This window comes from Corvus moneduloides, chromosome 20 (assembly GCF_009650955.1).
Source record: "Corvus moneduloides isolate bCorMon1 chromosome 20, bCorMon1.pri, whole genome shotgun sequence".
NCBI lineage: Eukaryota > Metazoa > Chordata > Aves > Passeriformes > Corvidae > Corvus > Corvus moneduloides.
Window position 1 is genome coordinate 1216534 of NC_045495.1, and position 14188 is coordinate 1230721.

The 14188-nt window shown below is 54.1% G+C and overlaps 1 protein-coding gene across 2 annotated transcripts; it reads left to right on the forward strand.

The window, feature by feature from the left end:
- The first annotated feature begins 4015 nt into the window (after window positions 1-4015).
- DYNLL2 (dynein light chain LC8-type 2) lies at window positions 4016-11045 on the forward strand. Of its 2 annotated transcripts, XM_032130003.1 has the most exons (3): window positions 4016-4136; window positions 7418-7556; window positions 9157-11045. In XM_032130003.1, the coding sequence occupies exons 2-3, from the start codon at window positions 7425-7427 to the stop codon at window positions 9292-9294; spliced, it is 270 nt and encodes an 89-aa protein (XP_031985894.1). In that variant the 5' UTR covers window positions 4016-4136; window positions 7418-7424; the 3' UTR covers window positions 9295-11045. The 2 variants fall into 2 exon arrangements, with proteins under 2 accessions (XP_031985894.1, XP_031985893.1); XM_032130002.1 differs by lacking the exon at window positions 4016-4136 and having other exon boundaries at window positions 7396-7556.
- The last annotated feature ends 3143 nt before the right edge of the window (window positions 11046-14188 follow it).

Genomic DNA, 14188 nt, shown 5'->3' on the forward strand with positions numbered 1-14188 from the left:
GCGGGAGGTTTTAGAGCCTTTCCTTTTATAGGGCTATTTCTTTTTCCACGGGATTTATCAGGTTCAATAGCAGGGATTCAGGGAGATAATAACGTACATTAACCAGGGCCCTGGAAACTGCTTCGCAAACAAGATTGATCAAAGCAGCCCAGGATGGAGAGCAAACCCTCCGGAATGCGCTTTGCAAAACACTTGCCAAAACAATTGACTCCTGGTAAAAAATAATACATGGGGCAGCCCTGGGGGGCTGTGCCGTGGAGGGACCCGGCTCCAGCAGTCACAATGCTGGTGGGGGGCTGCAGCCATGAGCAAGGGCTTTTGTGGATATGATGAAATGGCCAAATCCCCCTTGGGATGGAGCAGCAGTCCTGCTCCAGGGTGCCCACACCCTCGATTCCACCCAGAGGGGAATTAATAGAAGGTGCTTTACTGCTGCTGTTGTTTTTATTGATTGTTGGCAAAGAGAGTGACTGATGGTGGAGCCTAGAGAAGGGAGGGGAGCAGAGGTGCAGGAGACACGTGGGAGGAGAAGAGAGGGAAGGAATTCCTGCAGGGACAGGAGATGAAGGTGACATTTCAGCTGTTGTCTGCTGTGGATCTGTGCTATAAAATAAGTCGGTGTGCCACATCCATAGCGGGGCAGAGCAGAAGTAACGGGCTGAGTCATATCAAAGTGAGTTCAGGTTAAATAAGAAAAATTTCCTGTGGGGGATGTTTCTGTAGAGGTACAGCATGGACATGGAGCTGGTGGAAGGAATGCTGCAGCCACACTCACACTGTCAGCCCTGCATTCAGATGTCAGACCTCTGCATTTCTTGTGGCAGATGGGCACAAAGTCTGTGGTTTTTTACTTGTAATTGCCTGGGATTGGAAACACATCCCGGGGGAAACATGTGGCCACGGGGCAGGAGGAGCACAGCCTTAGATGGCAAACTGCTTGTCATGCCAGGCCCTTTTCCTGTGAATCTCTGTGAAGTGTTTTACACAGTCCACTCAGAGGAATTTATAAACAAATGCCTTTTGTCACTCTTCAGGAACGCATCTCCCTCCATCTATCCTCAAAGCACTTTCTTTGTCAAGGCCACACTCCTTCCAGTGCAAGGAGCAGGACTGAGCCAGGCAGGAGCAGGGCTCCTCCACCTCCTCTTGCTGCAGATGCTTTGGGAGGAGGCAGGATGTAACTGGGATAGGGTTACACTAGGATTACAGAAGCAGCCACCAGCTCTGGAGCCAGCTCTGGGGACTATAGACTGTCACCATTTGGGTTCAGGGCCACCCTTTGATACCTTGTCCCTTTGCTCCTCAGGGCAGCTGCCTCCTGCCCTGGGTTGAAGGTGCCCATGGGCTTCTCCAGGACAGGATGAAGAGAAGTGCTGGTTCTGCACTGGGAAAATACCAGGAGGTCCACATGGTGTGACTCTTGGGGATGTCCTGTGCAGGGTTAAAAGTTGGACCCAATGATCCTTGTGGATCCCTTCCAACTTAGGGTATTCTGTAGTGGGAGTCCTCATGGGAAAGCCCGGGGCTCCCACTGGGTGGGACAGACAGGATAAGCATCGCCCAGCAGCTGCCTCTGGCCTTAAAACCTGCCGAGCCCCATCAGCTGCCGGGCCTTGGCTCAGCACTGAGAGTAGAGCACAAACCTCCCCGATGCGAACGGCGGCTCCGTTCCAAGGCTCTGCGCCGCCCGGTCTGGGATGCTCATAAAACAGATCCACAAGGCTCAGATCTGCTGCCTCAACAGAGACTCGGCAGAGCTATAAATAGCCCAGCCAAGCGTGGTGCAGCGAACCTGAGCAGAGCCGGCTGCCCTCGTGGGCAGGCGCTCCGGGAGCCGTGTGGCGACGGCCAGCAGCATGGTCTGGGGAGCTGGCCCACTCTGGCCGGGCAGGACAAGACTGTGTCACCTGCCCGGGCATGGCCTTGTCCCCCCCGTGCTTGTACAACCTCAGTGCTGGGTGCTGCAGTGTTCATTCATCCTCACTTGCTTTTGTGCTGCTGACTTCTCTCTTAAAGCAGGAACTCAAGTCTGGACCCATTAAGGAACAGTAAATATTTTATTTGCTGTTGGGAGTTTTGACCAGTATCTCAGAGGCTGCAAAGGTCACACCAGGAAATACCCATTTCATTAGCAAAAGGGATCGGCCCATTCTGGGGCTGCTGGCTCGTGGAAGGAATCCAGCCTGTCCCCTGGGTGCTGTTACCAGCTGTAAGCTTGTCTTCATTCAGCAATCAAATCAGGGAGGTTTCAGGACCTGGAATGGTTTTCTTGGTTCTCAAGGCCATGCGGGCAATTAAAACTGGTCTTGTTAAGAAGCAGCTGAGCCTGGGCAGCGCTGTCTCCCTCTCACTGCATAATGAGAATGGGGGCAGCACGGGAATCAGGATTTTTTGATTTGCTGGGTTTTTCTTCAGGTAGCTTCTACAAAGGGTTTCTTGGCACTGCTGCTCGAGTGAAATGGAGCAACCAAAACGGGAGCTGGCTGGCGGCCAGCCTGGCAGACGGGCGCACGGGAGCAGCGGGGTCCAGGCGTGTGCCTGGAGCACGGCTACCGAGGGCAGGAGCCCCGCGTGGGACAGCCAAGTGTCTGAAATGCCAGGGTCACACCTGTGTGCCGGGACCCCTGGGCAGGAAAGCCAAGTGTGCAAAACATCGGGGTCACACCTGTGTGCCAGAGTCCTGCCGGGCTGGTGATCCCTCAGTGCCGAGCCCAGCACAGGATCCCGAGAGCTCATGGGCAGGTGTGTGAACAGAGAGGTTTTGTTCTCCCCTCTTGGCTTTCACGTGTCTGTGGAACATCACAGGTTCTCAGGGCGAACATACGGTGAAGCAGCTCAAAGAGCCACACGTCACCCCAGCCTCTGGGTGTGCAGGCACAGTTCTCGGCGGCACAGTACCAGGGTTTGGGATTTTATCAGCTTTCCCACACAAAACAAGGCTGGCAGGAAAAGGACCTGGCAGGATGCCCTGAGACATCCCAGGGGAAAAGCGGTGACTCTCACAGGATGTGGGGCTGGCAGTTTAGTGAAAGCTGGTCATTCCCGAGGCTTTGCTCACTGTAAGAAAACCCCAAGAAACACTGGAACACTTTTGATGTGCTCAGGAGTGGGAAATGTGCCTGGGGAGATGCTGAGTCCTGTGGGGGACACTGAGCACCTGCCTGCTGTGACCCGAAAACCTAGACATTTGGGGTATGTCACCCAGCTCCAGGGAACATGGATCTGTCCCAAATGGGGTGCTAACAACCTCAGGGACCTTTCACAGGTCCCTCTCTCCCGCTAGTGCCCTTCAGCTGGAAATATGTGCTGCTGTGGGAGGACGTGTCAAGGCTCAGGAGATCCATGACCATCACAGGTTGGAGATCTCAGGTGAAAGGTGCCATTGAGGTGCAAAGCTGCAACTCATCATCAAGACAGGACTGGGTTTGACCGAGGTTGAGCCCTCTGACCGAGAACACTCTGGTGTGTGACCCAACCCAGTGAGCTCCCCTCAGGAGGGTTCAGGCTCCCGCCGGGAATCGGGGTCCCCAAAGCAGAGGGGACCCCCGCAGGGGAATCATGACCCTCTATGGCAACAAAGATTCCTTTAGGGATCAGCCGCTCCAGGGGATCAAGCTCTCCCCCCTCGGTGATCAGGGCCCGAGGAGCGGAGCCCCCGGGGCACCGCCGGCCCCTCACACCGGTGCCGGCCCCTCACACCGGCCGCGGCCCCTCACACCGGCCACGGCCCCGGCCCCTCACACCGGCCACGGCCCCGGCCCCTCACACCGGCCCCGGCCCCTCACGGCGTCCCCGCCCCCCCGGCCCCGCCCCTCCCGCCGCGCGCCGCCCCGCGGCATTGTGGGATGAAACAGGATGTAGGCAGAACAGCGCGGGCGGACGGGCCGGGCGCGGCGGGCCGCGCAGCGCCGCAGCCAATGGGTGCGCGGCGCGCGGGGCGGCGCAGCCAATGGGGTGGCGGCGGCCCGCGCGCCGCAGCGGGCGGGGCGGTATTTGAGCGCGGCGCGGCGCCGGGGCGCAGAGCGCGCGGGGCGCCGAGCCGAGCGGAGCGGGCTGAGGCAGCGCGGCCGGGCCTCCTCACACCTCCTCCTCGGTGCCGTGCCTCGCCCTCCCGGGGTGGCCCTGTCACTGTGAAGGTGAGCGATGCCTCCGCTGGACCGGGGGTCTCCAAGCCTCGCCCGGTACTGGTCGCTCCTTGTGCGGGGTGGCGGCGGGACCGCCCCGAGGGCGGAGGTCGCTGCCGGGGCCGGGCGCGACCGGGCTCTGGGGAGCGATCGGAGCCCGCCCCTCCCTAGGGGTCCTCGCCGCTGCGGAGCCGGCCCCGCTCCAGGCAAGGTCACCGCGGCCTCGGGCGGCCCTGGAGCTCCCCCCGTGAAGGTCACGCAGGGCTCCGGCTCCCGGGAGTCCTGTGGGGGAAGGGGCTGTGCCGCACCCCCCCCAGGGGCCCTTTTCGGCCAGAGTGGCGGATGCGGTTTGTGCAGGGGTTGGGCCCCGTCCCCAGTCGCGAAATCTATGCTGTCCTGGTGGGGGAGCGGTGGGTGCTGGGCTTGGGCCCCGTTCCGAGCCGTGGGATCTGTGCTGCCCTGGTGGGGGAGCGGTGGCTGCTCCCGTCCTCGCGATCCATGCTGTCCTCATGGGGGAGGTGGTGGATGCTGGGCTTCAGCCCCATCTCATTTCTAGGGCTCTATCCTGTCCGGAGAGGAAAGGAGTGGTTACCAGGGGGCTTGTGTCTCATGCTCTTCCCAAAGCCCCAGCTTGTCCTGCTGGAGTACTGGGCTTGGGACTCATGCTCGTTTTAAGATCTCATCCTATCCTGATAAGAAAAGGGTTGGGTGCTGGCTTGGCCCTGATTTCCCTCCCGAGGCCTCATACTGCCCTGGAGTGGTAGCTGGGGCTGTGGTCTTCGTCCTCACAGACCACATCCTGCCCTTGGGGAGAAGGAGTGGCTGCTGAAGCTGTACTGTTACCCCTTCCTAGGCCCATCTTGCCCTGAGATGGGTGCTGGGGCTTTGTGGTTTTCCTCGGAGAGGGCCAGACTGGGTGGCAAGACCCCGAGGGCCACCTGTGATCTTGTGGTTTAGAGTTATGATGTGTATGTGGTGCTGCTGGGCTGCCTGGGAGGGTGGGCCCTGTAACCCCCCAGGGAATGAGCAGAGGCTGGGGCCCTGCTCTCTGGTGTTCAGCTGGGTGCAGGGTGTGACACTCCTGTGGCAGGTGCAGGAGACCCTCCCTCCAGCAGCACAGCCACTGCCAGCCCCTGTTGTGGTTGGCCACGGGGGATGCTGTGCCCTGGAGCAGTGCAGGGGAGGGTGCTATGCTGGGGAAGGCCTCCTGGCCAGCGCGTGCAGCCCTTCTGAAGGATAATCATTTTTTCCTCTGGCGCTGTCGCCCGTGGCAGCACAGGCCTGCACTGGGATGGTCCTCGCCTAAACAATGAGGAGGAAAGGTGCCTTTTGCAGGTCACTCTGTGCATGGTTATGCAATTGCAGGTGCCCTCTGAACTCTCTGAGCAGTGCAGGTGTGTGAAGGCCTGGTGTGTGTGAGGGCTTGCTTGCTCTCTTTTCCTAAAGAAGCTTTTCTGGAAGAATGACCCACAAGTGGATTTCTGCTGCTTCCCTCTTCCTGTGGACTGGACACCCAGAAGACTTTTCCAAGGGATTGTCAGATTCCTGGGTGGTGAATCCAAATCTACAGGCAGTTTGGACTGTTCTGAGCTGTGTCTTCCCTCGGCTTCTGGGCTGCAGGCAAACCCCCACTGGCTGTAGCCACAGCATGGGAAGGAACAAACGGCCAGGAAGTGGCTTTTCCAGCGCTGTGATAGGGGCATGTGCTCTCTGTTGGCATTGGAGCTCAGTTCCTGTCACTCCTCCCGATGCTGTTAGTGTGTGTTAATAGCAGTGCTCTATTAAACACTACATCTAAATTGTATAAATTAAGGTGGCAATAGAAGTCTTCAAGCGAAGGCAGAGGGAAGAATTGAAGTATTGTAATAGAGGGCTGCAATTATGTAACTGGATTCTCTTTCTCTCTGGGTAGCAAGCTCCTTTAATTGCTGTAACAAAGCTACTCCTTCAGTTTTCTGGGACTCTTCCAGGAAGTGATCATTGCAGCAGATTTTTTTCACTCCACAGCAGAGCTAAAAATGTGTAGTTTCACTGTTTCAAAACATGCTTGGTAGTATCACTCAAGACTTATAGTGCTGTAAAAGGATTTAGGAAACTTAATGGTGCTCAGCAGGCTTGATTGGAGGCACTCCTTGCCATTAAGAAGCTTATTTCCACGAAGTTTTAATGTGCTGGGGTAAGAGCTGCTGCAAGGTGAGCAGCTGTGTCCTTCTTGGTGCAATCACCTGGATCCCCAGGTAACATGTGCCTCCCCAGCCCTTGAGTGGGGAACGGGAATGAGGGCTGTGGTGACCAGAGCAGGACTTTCATGGTGCTCCTTTTCCAGGGCTTGAAGGAAAACTGCGGTGCTGGAATCGTCAAATCCCAGTTTTTTAGGATAATATGAATTGTGCTGGAAACCTCCCAGTGCTGAACACCTCACTGGAAAGGCCATGTCAGATCTAACGGCTGCAGTGGCTGGTACAAAGCACTTTGAGAGCGAAGTGGGCTGCACACCTCACTCCAGAACAGCACTTCCCAGTTTCCTACAAGTCCTGGGCTGCAGTAGCATGCTGGTTTTGGCATCTGCGTTGTGGTTCCTGGGTGAGGAGGGGGCAGGAAAAGGAGGGCTTTGCCAAGCTCTGGCTCTCTGGTGGGACTTGCCCTGTTTCCAGGCTGCGGTGTGGTGTTAACCTGCTTCTGGCTTGTCAGACTGGCTCTGTCCTGTGGGAGCAGCTGAAGGCTGGATTTCATGGCGGAGCGGCAGGGAGTTGAGGGGATGATGACGGCTGAATGTGGAATAATGCTTCTTCCAGGCTAAACTAGCAGCAGGAACTGTGACACCTGGGATGGGGTAGAATAAAAGCACTGCTGCTCTGAATGTGCTTCCTGAGCCTCTGTGCCAGTGACAGACAGTCTGGGATCTGTTGCTTGCAAGGCTCTGAGCGGAGGATGTTCCAAAACACTGGTACACCTGGAAGGCAAACTTGGCTGTAGCCTGTTAATGTACAGGAGGGCTGTGGCTCTCTGCAGATCCCGTCTCCTCCCACACATAAGCTTTTCCTGCGTGTGGTTAATGCAGGTGGTGGTGCTGGAGTGTCTCTGATCTAACCTCCAGCCAGTACTGGTGCTCTGGCTGTGAGGGGCACCTTGGCCTGGGGGTGCTGTAGGCAACCCCGATAAACTCACTCTGGCCATAACAGGGGTTTGTAGTATCGGCTTGTGACGCAGCCTGCACGGAAAGGACAACCTCTAATGCACAGGAAGCATCTCCTGTTTGGGAAGGGATTAAAGGAATCTATGTTCTGCCTTAGGTTCACGATGTCTGACAGAAAGGCCGTGATCAAGAATGCGGACATGTCCGAGGACATGCAGCAGGATGCTGTAGACTGTGCTACACAGGCCATGGAGAAGTACAACATAGAAAAGGACATTGCAGCATATATCAAGAAGGTAACTCCGGGATGAGGGTGCTGTGCTGGCTGCGACTTCCCAAAGCTCCCGAGTCTGTCAGGAGCTGAGTGGCTGAGGCTTCATGCTTGCGTGCTGGGAGGGAGAAGATACTTGGCTTCTTGGCTGCTTTACTGCTGTTTTCAAGAGGATGGAGTGACTTCTCCAAGGTCAGGGGAGGGATATGGCAGAGCTCTGGCAGGCTCTGAGCAAACTGCAAGTGCTGTCCCTCAGGATTTGCCAGCCTGGAAAGGGCTGGCTGCTGCCTCTGCTTAGGACTTGCTCCACAGAGCTGCAGCACCAGTGCAGGTGGGATCATCCTGATGTTTCACTTGGTGGGCAGCAGTGCACGTGTGGTTCTGGGATGGGTGCTGTGCAGGAGGATGGGCCTTGTGCTGGGGCTGTGGAAGCGGCTTTGATAGAAACAGTGCAAGCAGCTGCCCTGGCTGGTGAAGAGGTTGTCTCCCCATTTGCAGGAGCCTGTTAATTAAGTCTTATGCTTGATGGTACCTGGGGAGCTGTTGGTTCCCCTTGTAGCAGCTTCTCAGAATGGTCAGGCAAAGTGCTTCTAGAGGAGGGAAATGTGACTTCACAGGCAGTGGAGTCCTGGCACTTCGGCTGGTGTTTGGGCCTTACTTGTAATCTAAGCTTGAAGGCAAAGGACTAAAAGGTGTCTCCTGTCTTCTCAGATCTCTTTGAGGCATGACTTAGCTCTAAGTGCTTGGGGCAATGCAGCCTGTAAAGGGAGGGAGTGCAACAGAAGGCATCCAAAAAGAAGTTGGCCTTTATTTCATGAGTGTGTTGGGAGGAGGGAAGCAATTTGATGCACCTTCATGACCTGGCAAGAAAGCCTTTTCCTTACTTCAAAGGTTACCTGCAAAGAGCTCAAACTCTTCTGCTGTCTGAGAACTAGAACTGGCTTTAATCTTGGATGTTGAGTCTGTTCTTCTGGCTCTGTCTCAGGGGAGGGGAGGGTGTTCTTGGGTGTGTTAATCAGAGGGAGGAAAATGGTCTTTATCCTGCATGCTAAGTAGGAGAAGATTCTTGAGCCAGCAGTCAGCTTCCTCACTTCTGACCTCTTGTCAGAGGGTCTCTGTGCTCTCTGGCCTGTGAATCTGCCTGCTTATTTTCAATGTGGATTTTCTCCCCTTTGTGTACAAAAGTCCCAAATAGCAGAAGCCAGGCTTTTCCTCCTTCCTTTTTTTTTTAGGTGACCTTTAAGCTCAGATGCCTTGCTAGAGCAGACATGCCAAAACCTTTTTTCATTTTTTGTGAGTGGGTTTGGAATGGGAGAGGAGAATTGTTCCCCTGATTAGCCTACACACAGGGCTGTACCAAGGAGAGCTCTTGCATCTGCTCTTCTTGCCCAGGGCTGATGGTGCTCCAAGGCTCAGAAGATGTTTTGCTTGTGTTGAATCCTTCAAACAATCCAGTGCAGAGGTTTGGTTGCTTAATTTAATAGTGTCTTGCAGTGGGGAATCTCAAGATGCTGCAGGTGGGAGGAGAGGTGATAGTGTGTGAACAGAACCAGCTCGGAATTTGTGCTTAGAACTATTTTCATGTGGGCTTTCTTGGCCTTAATGCCTCTCTTCTCTTTCTTCAGGAATTTGACAAGAAATACAACCCAACTTGGCACTGCATTGTTGGCAGAAACTTTGGCAGCTATGTAACACACGAGACAAAGCACTTCATCTATTTTTACTTGGGTCAGGTTGCAATTCTTCTCTTCAAGTCTGGATAGGAAGTAGGAGCGATTGAAATTTGGACTGTAATGCACTGATGGCTGAAGCCACGACTCCCTCTAACATGGCTATGCCGCTGCATGGACTGTATACTATATTTAATGTGTATATGTTGCAGTAAAAATCTACTTCTGTTTAGTTGCCTGGGAAGAAGGCGGCATTTTTTTGTTACTGCTTTTTTTGGTTGTATTGCACTAGGAAACCTGTAAATGCTTAAACAATGGCCTTTACGTGGGAAGAAATAAAACTATTCCACAACAGCTCCCTCACTGGTAACTCCTTCTTTGAGGCTGGGAAAACTTCTTTGGGCAGGCCAAAAGCCCCTGACTTCCTTACTGAGTCCTGTTAGACTGTTAATCTTGCAAAGAGGAGCAAAGCCAGTGTGAGCCTCTGTCCCACCCTGCAGACTGTAGAGAGCTGGCTCTCCCAGTACCCTCGGGGCAGGTCTTAGACCTTTCCTGAAAGCTGGTGGGGTGGCTCTGGGTGACGTGGCTTCCACACCCAAGGTGAACTCCACCTTTGACTGTGATACAGGCTTGCAGCTGGCACCCCTCGGTGTTCTTGCTCAGTGCCCTTCGCTGTATTTTTGGCTCTGCTGAAACATTGACCTAGACTTGAGTAAGCAACTCAGCCTGGTCTGGAAGGCTTCAAAAACAGCCTCTGAGTTCCTGCTTGTTGCAGAAAGCAGCATCCTGTGGCTGAAGTCTTTAGACCTTGATACTGAGCTCTAAAGCCACGTGGCCTGGCCCCGCAACGGAGTGGGATATCAAATTGGTGACTACTGACAACAGCTCTATTCGGCATGTTTGTAGCCAGTTGTCTCAACACTGCCTTAACTTGATGCTCTCCTTAAAGCAAGCTAGTCGTGTGGAAGACTTGTAAGTGGCCACTGTCTCTTTTTTTCCTTTTTTTTTTTTTTTTCTTTTATTTTATTTTCTGTAGCTAATAAGCTATTTCCGGAGGATTGTCCTCCATGTTCTGATATCTGCTTTTGTTCTTAAAGCACAGTACCAAGAAGTTAAATTTACATGTGATGTTTGTGTGAAGGAAACTCATGTGACATCTGCTTCAAAGGCAGACAAATGTCTTGGTCTCCAATAGGTTCAGCAGTGATGTTGTCTTAGTACGTACTGACTCGGGATTACGCTGCAGGAAGTTCTGATCTGGGTGTGGAGAAATGCTGTGTGATGGCAAGTAAATCCTTGGTGCTTGTTATAAGCTCTGATTATTGGTTTGCTGACTAATGCATTGGCAATACCACTGGGCTGGTGAGCCCAGCTTGTGTCTCTGAGATTAATTTGCTGTTGGGAATAAATCATTGCTGGGGGCAAAGGGCAGAGTGAAGGGAGCTCTTTGTGAAATGATTTGGTGACCCAGGTTGATGACTTCCTGAAGTAAAAGTCCTTCTTGTCTCTGTGCAAAATCCAAAGTATGCCTAATTTTGTATTATGGATAGAACAAAGTTGTAACTAGAAAGAATGTAGCTGTCATAAGTTCATGTTGATGGAAATGTCTGCACTTGGGGTAATGTGCCTTGGACTCTCTGGGGCACTCGTGTGGTCTTGTCTCTTCAGAACTCCACTCTGGGTCTGAAAGGAGAACGTTTTGGGTTTGTTTTTTTCCAAGCATGAGTCTAATGTGAGTCTGTTCACGGTCTCTCGTGGAGCAAGATCTGTTCCCTTCATAACTGCAATTGCTCAAATACCATTTTTTTTTTTTCAAACATTAAAGGTGAATTGACACATTTAAACAGCCTCTGGTTTCTTCTTCCTTACCAGCTGTCCTGAGCAAAGCCTGTCCTTGTCCAGAGAGGGTGAGCAGCAATTTCTCTGCCTTGGAAGATGCTGATGACCCAAAGAAGGCAGGGTCAGGGAGGGAAAAATGACCGGAGGAGCTTAGGTGGCCCCTCTGTGCTGGTGCTGACCTCCAGCTCTACTCAAAGGCTGAGCCAGAGGGAGGGATTGAGGGAATTGTGTCCTGCTGCACCCTGAGGGGATGCTCTGTGCTGAGTAACCTGGATCTGAATGGGTTGGAGCTGACCTCTTAATGGATTCAGGCAGCCAGGGGCTGGTACAGCAGCTGGTGTCCTGGCTCCTGCACAGGAAGGTGTCTCCCTGCTTCCCACGAAAGTAGGTTTTCCCTTCAGGCCTCCTCCCTGTGCTGGAGAGAAAGCTGAGAGCTGCATCTGATGTGTTTAATGCCTCTCACAGTGTGGGGGCTGCAGGCTTACCCTTAAACAACCCCCTCAGCTTGTTATCTTGCTCCTGATGCAACCTAAATTTGGGGTTGTGGCCTCCGTGATATTCTGGAAAAGCTGTGGGCTCTTCCCAAGCACAGCAGTGTAACAGCTCTGCTGTGGCACAGTAACAGCAGCGTGAGCAGCGTGACTCACGCCGAGCCCCTCCACGCAGGCAGCAGCACGGCTGTTACACACGGGCCATCTGCTCCAGCCTGCACCTGCCACTGCCCCAGAGCAGGGGTGGTTTCTACTTTAGGGGAGCTGGCAGTGATGCTCTTTTCTCAGCAGCCCCAGCCTTTTAGCTGGAAGTGGAATTGCTGGGCTTGAGTGCCAGCTGGGCTGTGCTGGGGCTCTGCATTCCAGGCCTGGCTCGGGCTGGGTCAGTACTGTGGCTCCAAGGAAATGTGCAGCCATGTGGGGCTGGGCTAGTCGAGCTCCCTTGGTATACAGGGCCCTTTGACAAAGCAAGAGGCAGAGAAACTGGCTCCTGAACCCCAGCTGCAGCACAGGAGGCTGCTGATCCAAACCTGCTGTGAAACACTTCTCCAGCCTGAGTTTCAGCTGGGAAATCTCCATTCCAGCCATGTATCCAGGGGCTGTGGTACTGCTGAAAATCGGTCCTTGGTGGGATGGGGAGGCCCTGCCAGGGCTGGAGGGATGGTGTGCCCTGGAGCTGACACACACAAGTACAAAGTGGGCTTGGTGCTTCCTTGGATGTGTCACTGCAGTAGGAATCCTGCTTCAGGCTGAGGAAAAGGAGCTGTAGCTCACATTCAGGAACTAGGCAGTGAAACAGAGCAGTCTTTCCCCTAAACCATCTTCCTTGTAGCACTGGGGTCCTGGAAGACACAAACTGCCTAAATTTGAGCAGTGCTTCCCTCTACACAGCTGAGAGCAGGGGGAGGTTTGAACATGGAGCTGTGTCCCGCTTCCCTCCCCTCCCGCTCCCCAGCAGCTGACAAGGCTCTTGGCTTTGACTTTTTCCATTGCTGGGTTCCACTTTGTCTCCAGTTTCCACCAGGCACAGGTGTCCTGGATGATGCCTCGGAGCATTAACTGTTTCTGTGCTGGAGAGACCAAGGGCCTGTTCCCAGGATGGCTGCTCAGTTTCAAGCTATTTGGAAACATCTGGATCTGGGACAGCGAGTGGAAGGTATGTATCTGCAGGGGGAACATCTGGAGGAAGAAACTGCTTCCAGATGTGTTTGGGCAAAAATGCTATTGAAATGTAAACTCAGTTTATGTTGTCCTGCCTCACAAGCGCTCAGAAAGTGCCTGGGTGCAGAGGACTCTGAGGCTGCTGCTGTGGGTGAGCTCTGGGTGCAGATGTGCCTGCAGATGTGCAGTTGCTGCAGGGAACAGTGTGGTTCGTGGCTGGCGAGAGAGAGTGTCACATTGTTTTCTCTCTTACCAGCCAAGTCATTCAATCTCTCATGCAGAGTATTTCTTCCAGATGTGGAAGTGCCTTATAAAAGCAGCGCTGTGTGGCACTGGAGAGCAGAGAGGCTGGGGTTGGGGAGCTGTGCTCTGTGGGCATCGCTACTAGACACTGCCTGGGCTTCACTCTTCTGCAGAGTGAGCATGGTGCAAAGCCATGGGAGAAGGTGTCAGCCTTGCTCCCTGCCTGCCTGGCACAATGTTCTTCCCCGTCTCTGTGACCACCTGGGACTCTGGGAAGGGACAAGTGGCAGCACAGGCCTGGGAGTTGCTCCTGTGGGAACACCCAGGCTGCAGCTCAGTGCTGTCCTTCCCTCCCAAGCAGCCTGCAGCATTGCATTGCAGTGTTACGCTCCGGGCACGTGGAAGCAGAGCCTGTCGCTGGAAAGCCCAGTACCCAGTGGACCTGTTCCTTCTCCCAGTGCTTTTGCAGGCGATTAGTGATGAAGAGAGAGAACATGGAAATCATTTTTATTTCACTTTGAGCCTGTGCTGGGTAAATCCTGAGGAGGACGGTGGCACACAGTGAAGGAAGCAGGGCAGTGCCATCCCTGCCCACCCGAGGTTTCCCTCCTTTGTTCTATTTATTGAGCAAGGATCCTGACACCCTTTCCCAGACGGTGACTCACAGCAGCTCTGTCTGTGCAGAAGCCATGTGTCTTGGAGCACTTTATAGATACAGGAGCTGCAGGAGCCTCGCAGGAGCCAACTGTGTTTATTAAAAGATGATCAGATGTTTCCTTCCTTAAGGCAGTGTCTAGCTGAGGCTGAGTAATAACTCATTACCAACGAGACAAATAACTGCTTATCATCAGGTCAGTGCCTTTGCCAGCCCTTCTGATTGTGGTGGCAGGTGCTCTGAGTACTGGTGGGCTCAGCACCCAGAATAGGGGGTAAGAAGACCCCACTCCAGTTCCTGTCCCTTCCCCTGTGGCAGCCTGAGCTGCTGCTCAGCAGGCTTTGGCCCTGGGTTAAGCTCAAGGAACAGCTTTATCCAGGCCTGGTGCAGCATGTTCCCTACTGCCCGTGGACTCAGGCTGCTGTAGTGGCCTTTGCAGGCCATGTTGTTCCGTCCTGGTGGTGGGGACTTGGAGCCAGTGTGCCAGAGCTCCTTGTGGCCCGACAGAAAAATCAGCAGTGGGCCAGGGCAGTGCTGGACAGGCATCCCAGGAGCGCTGTGGGGCCATGGGTGAGGTGGGAGGCTATGATCCCCCATG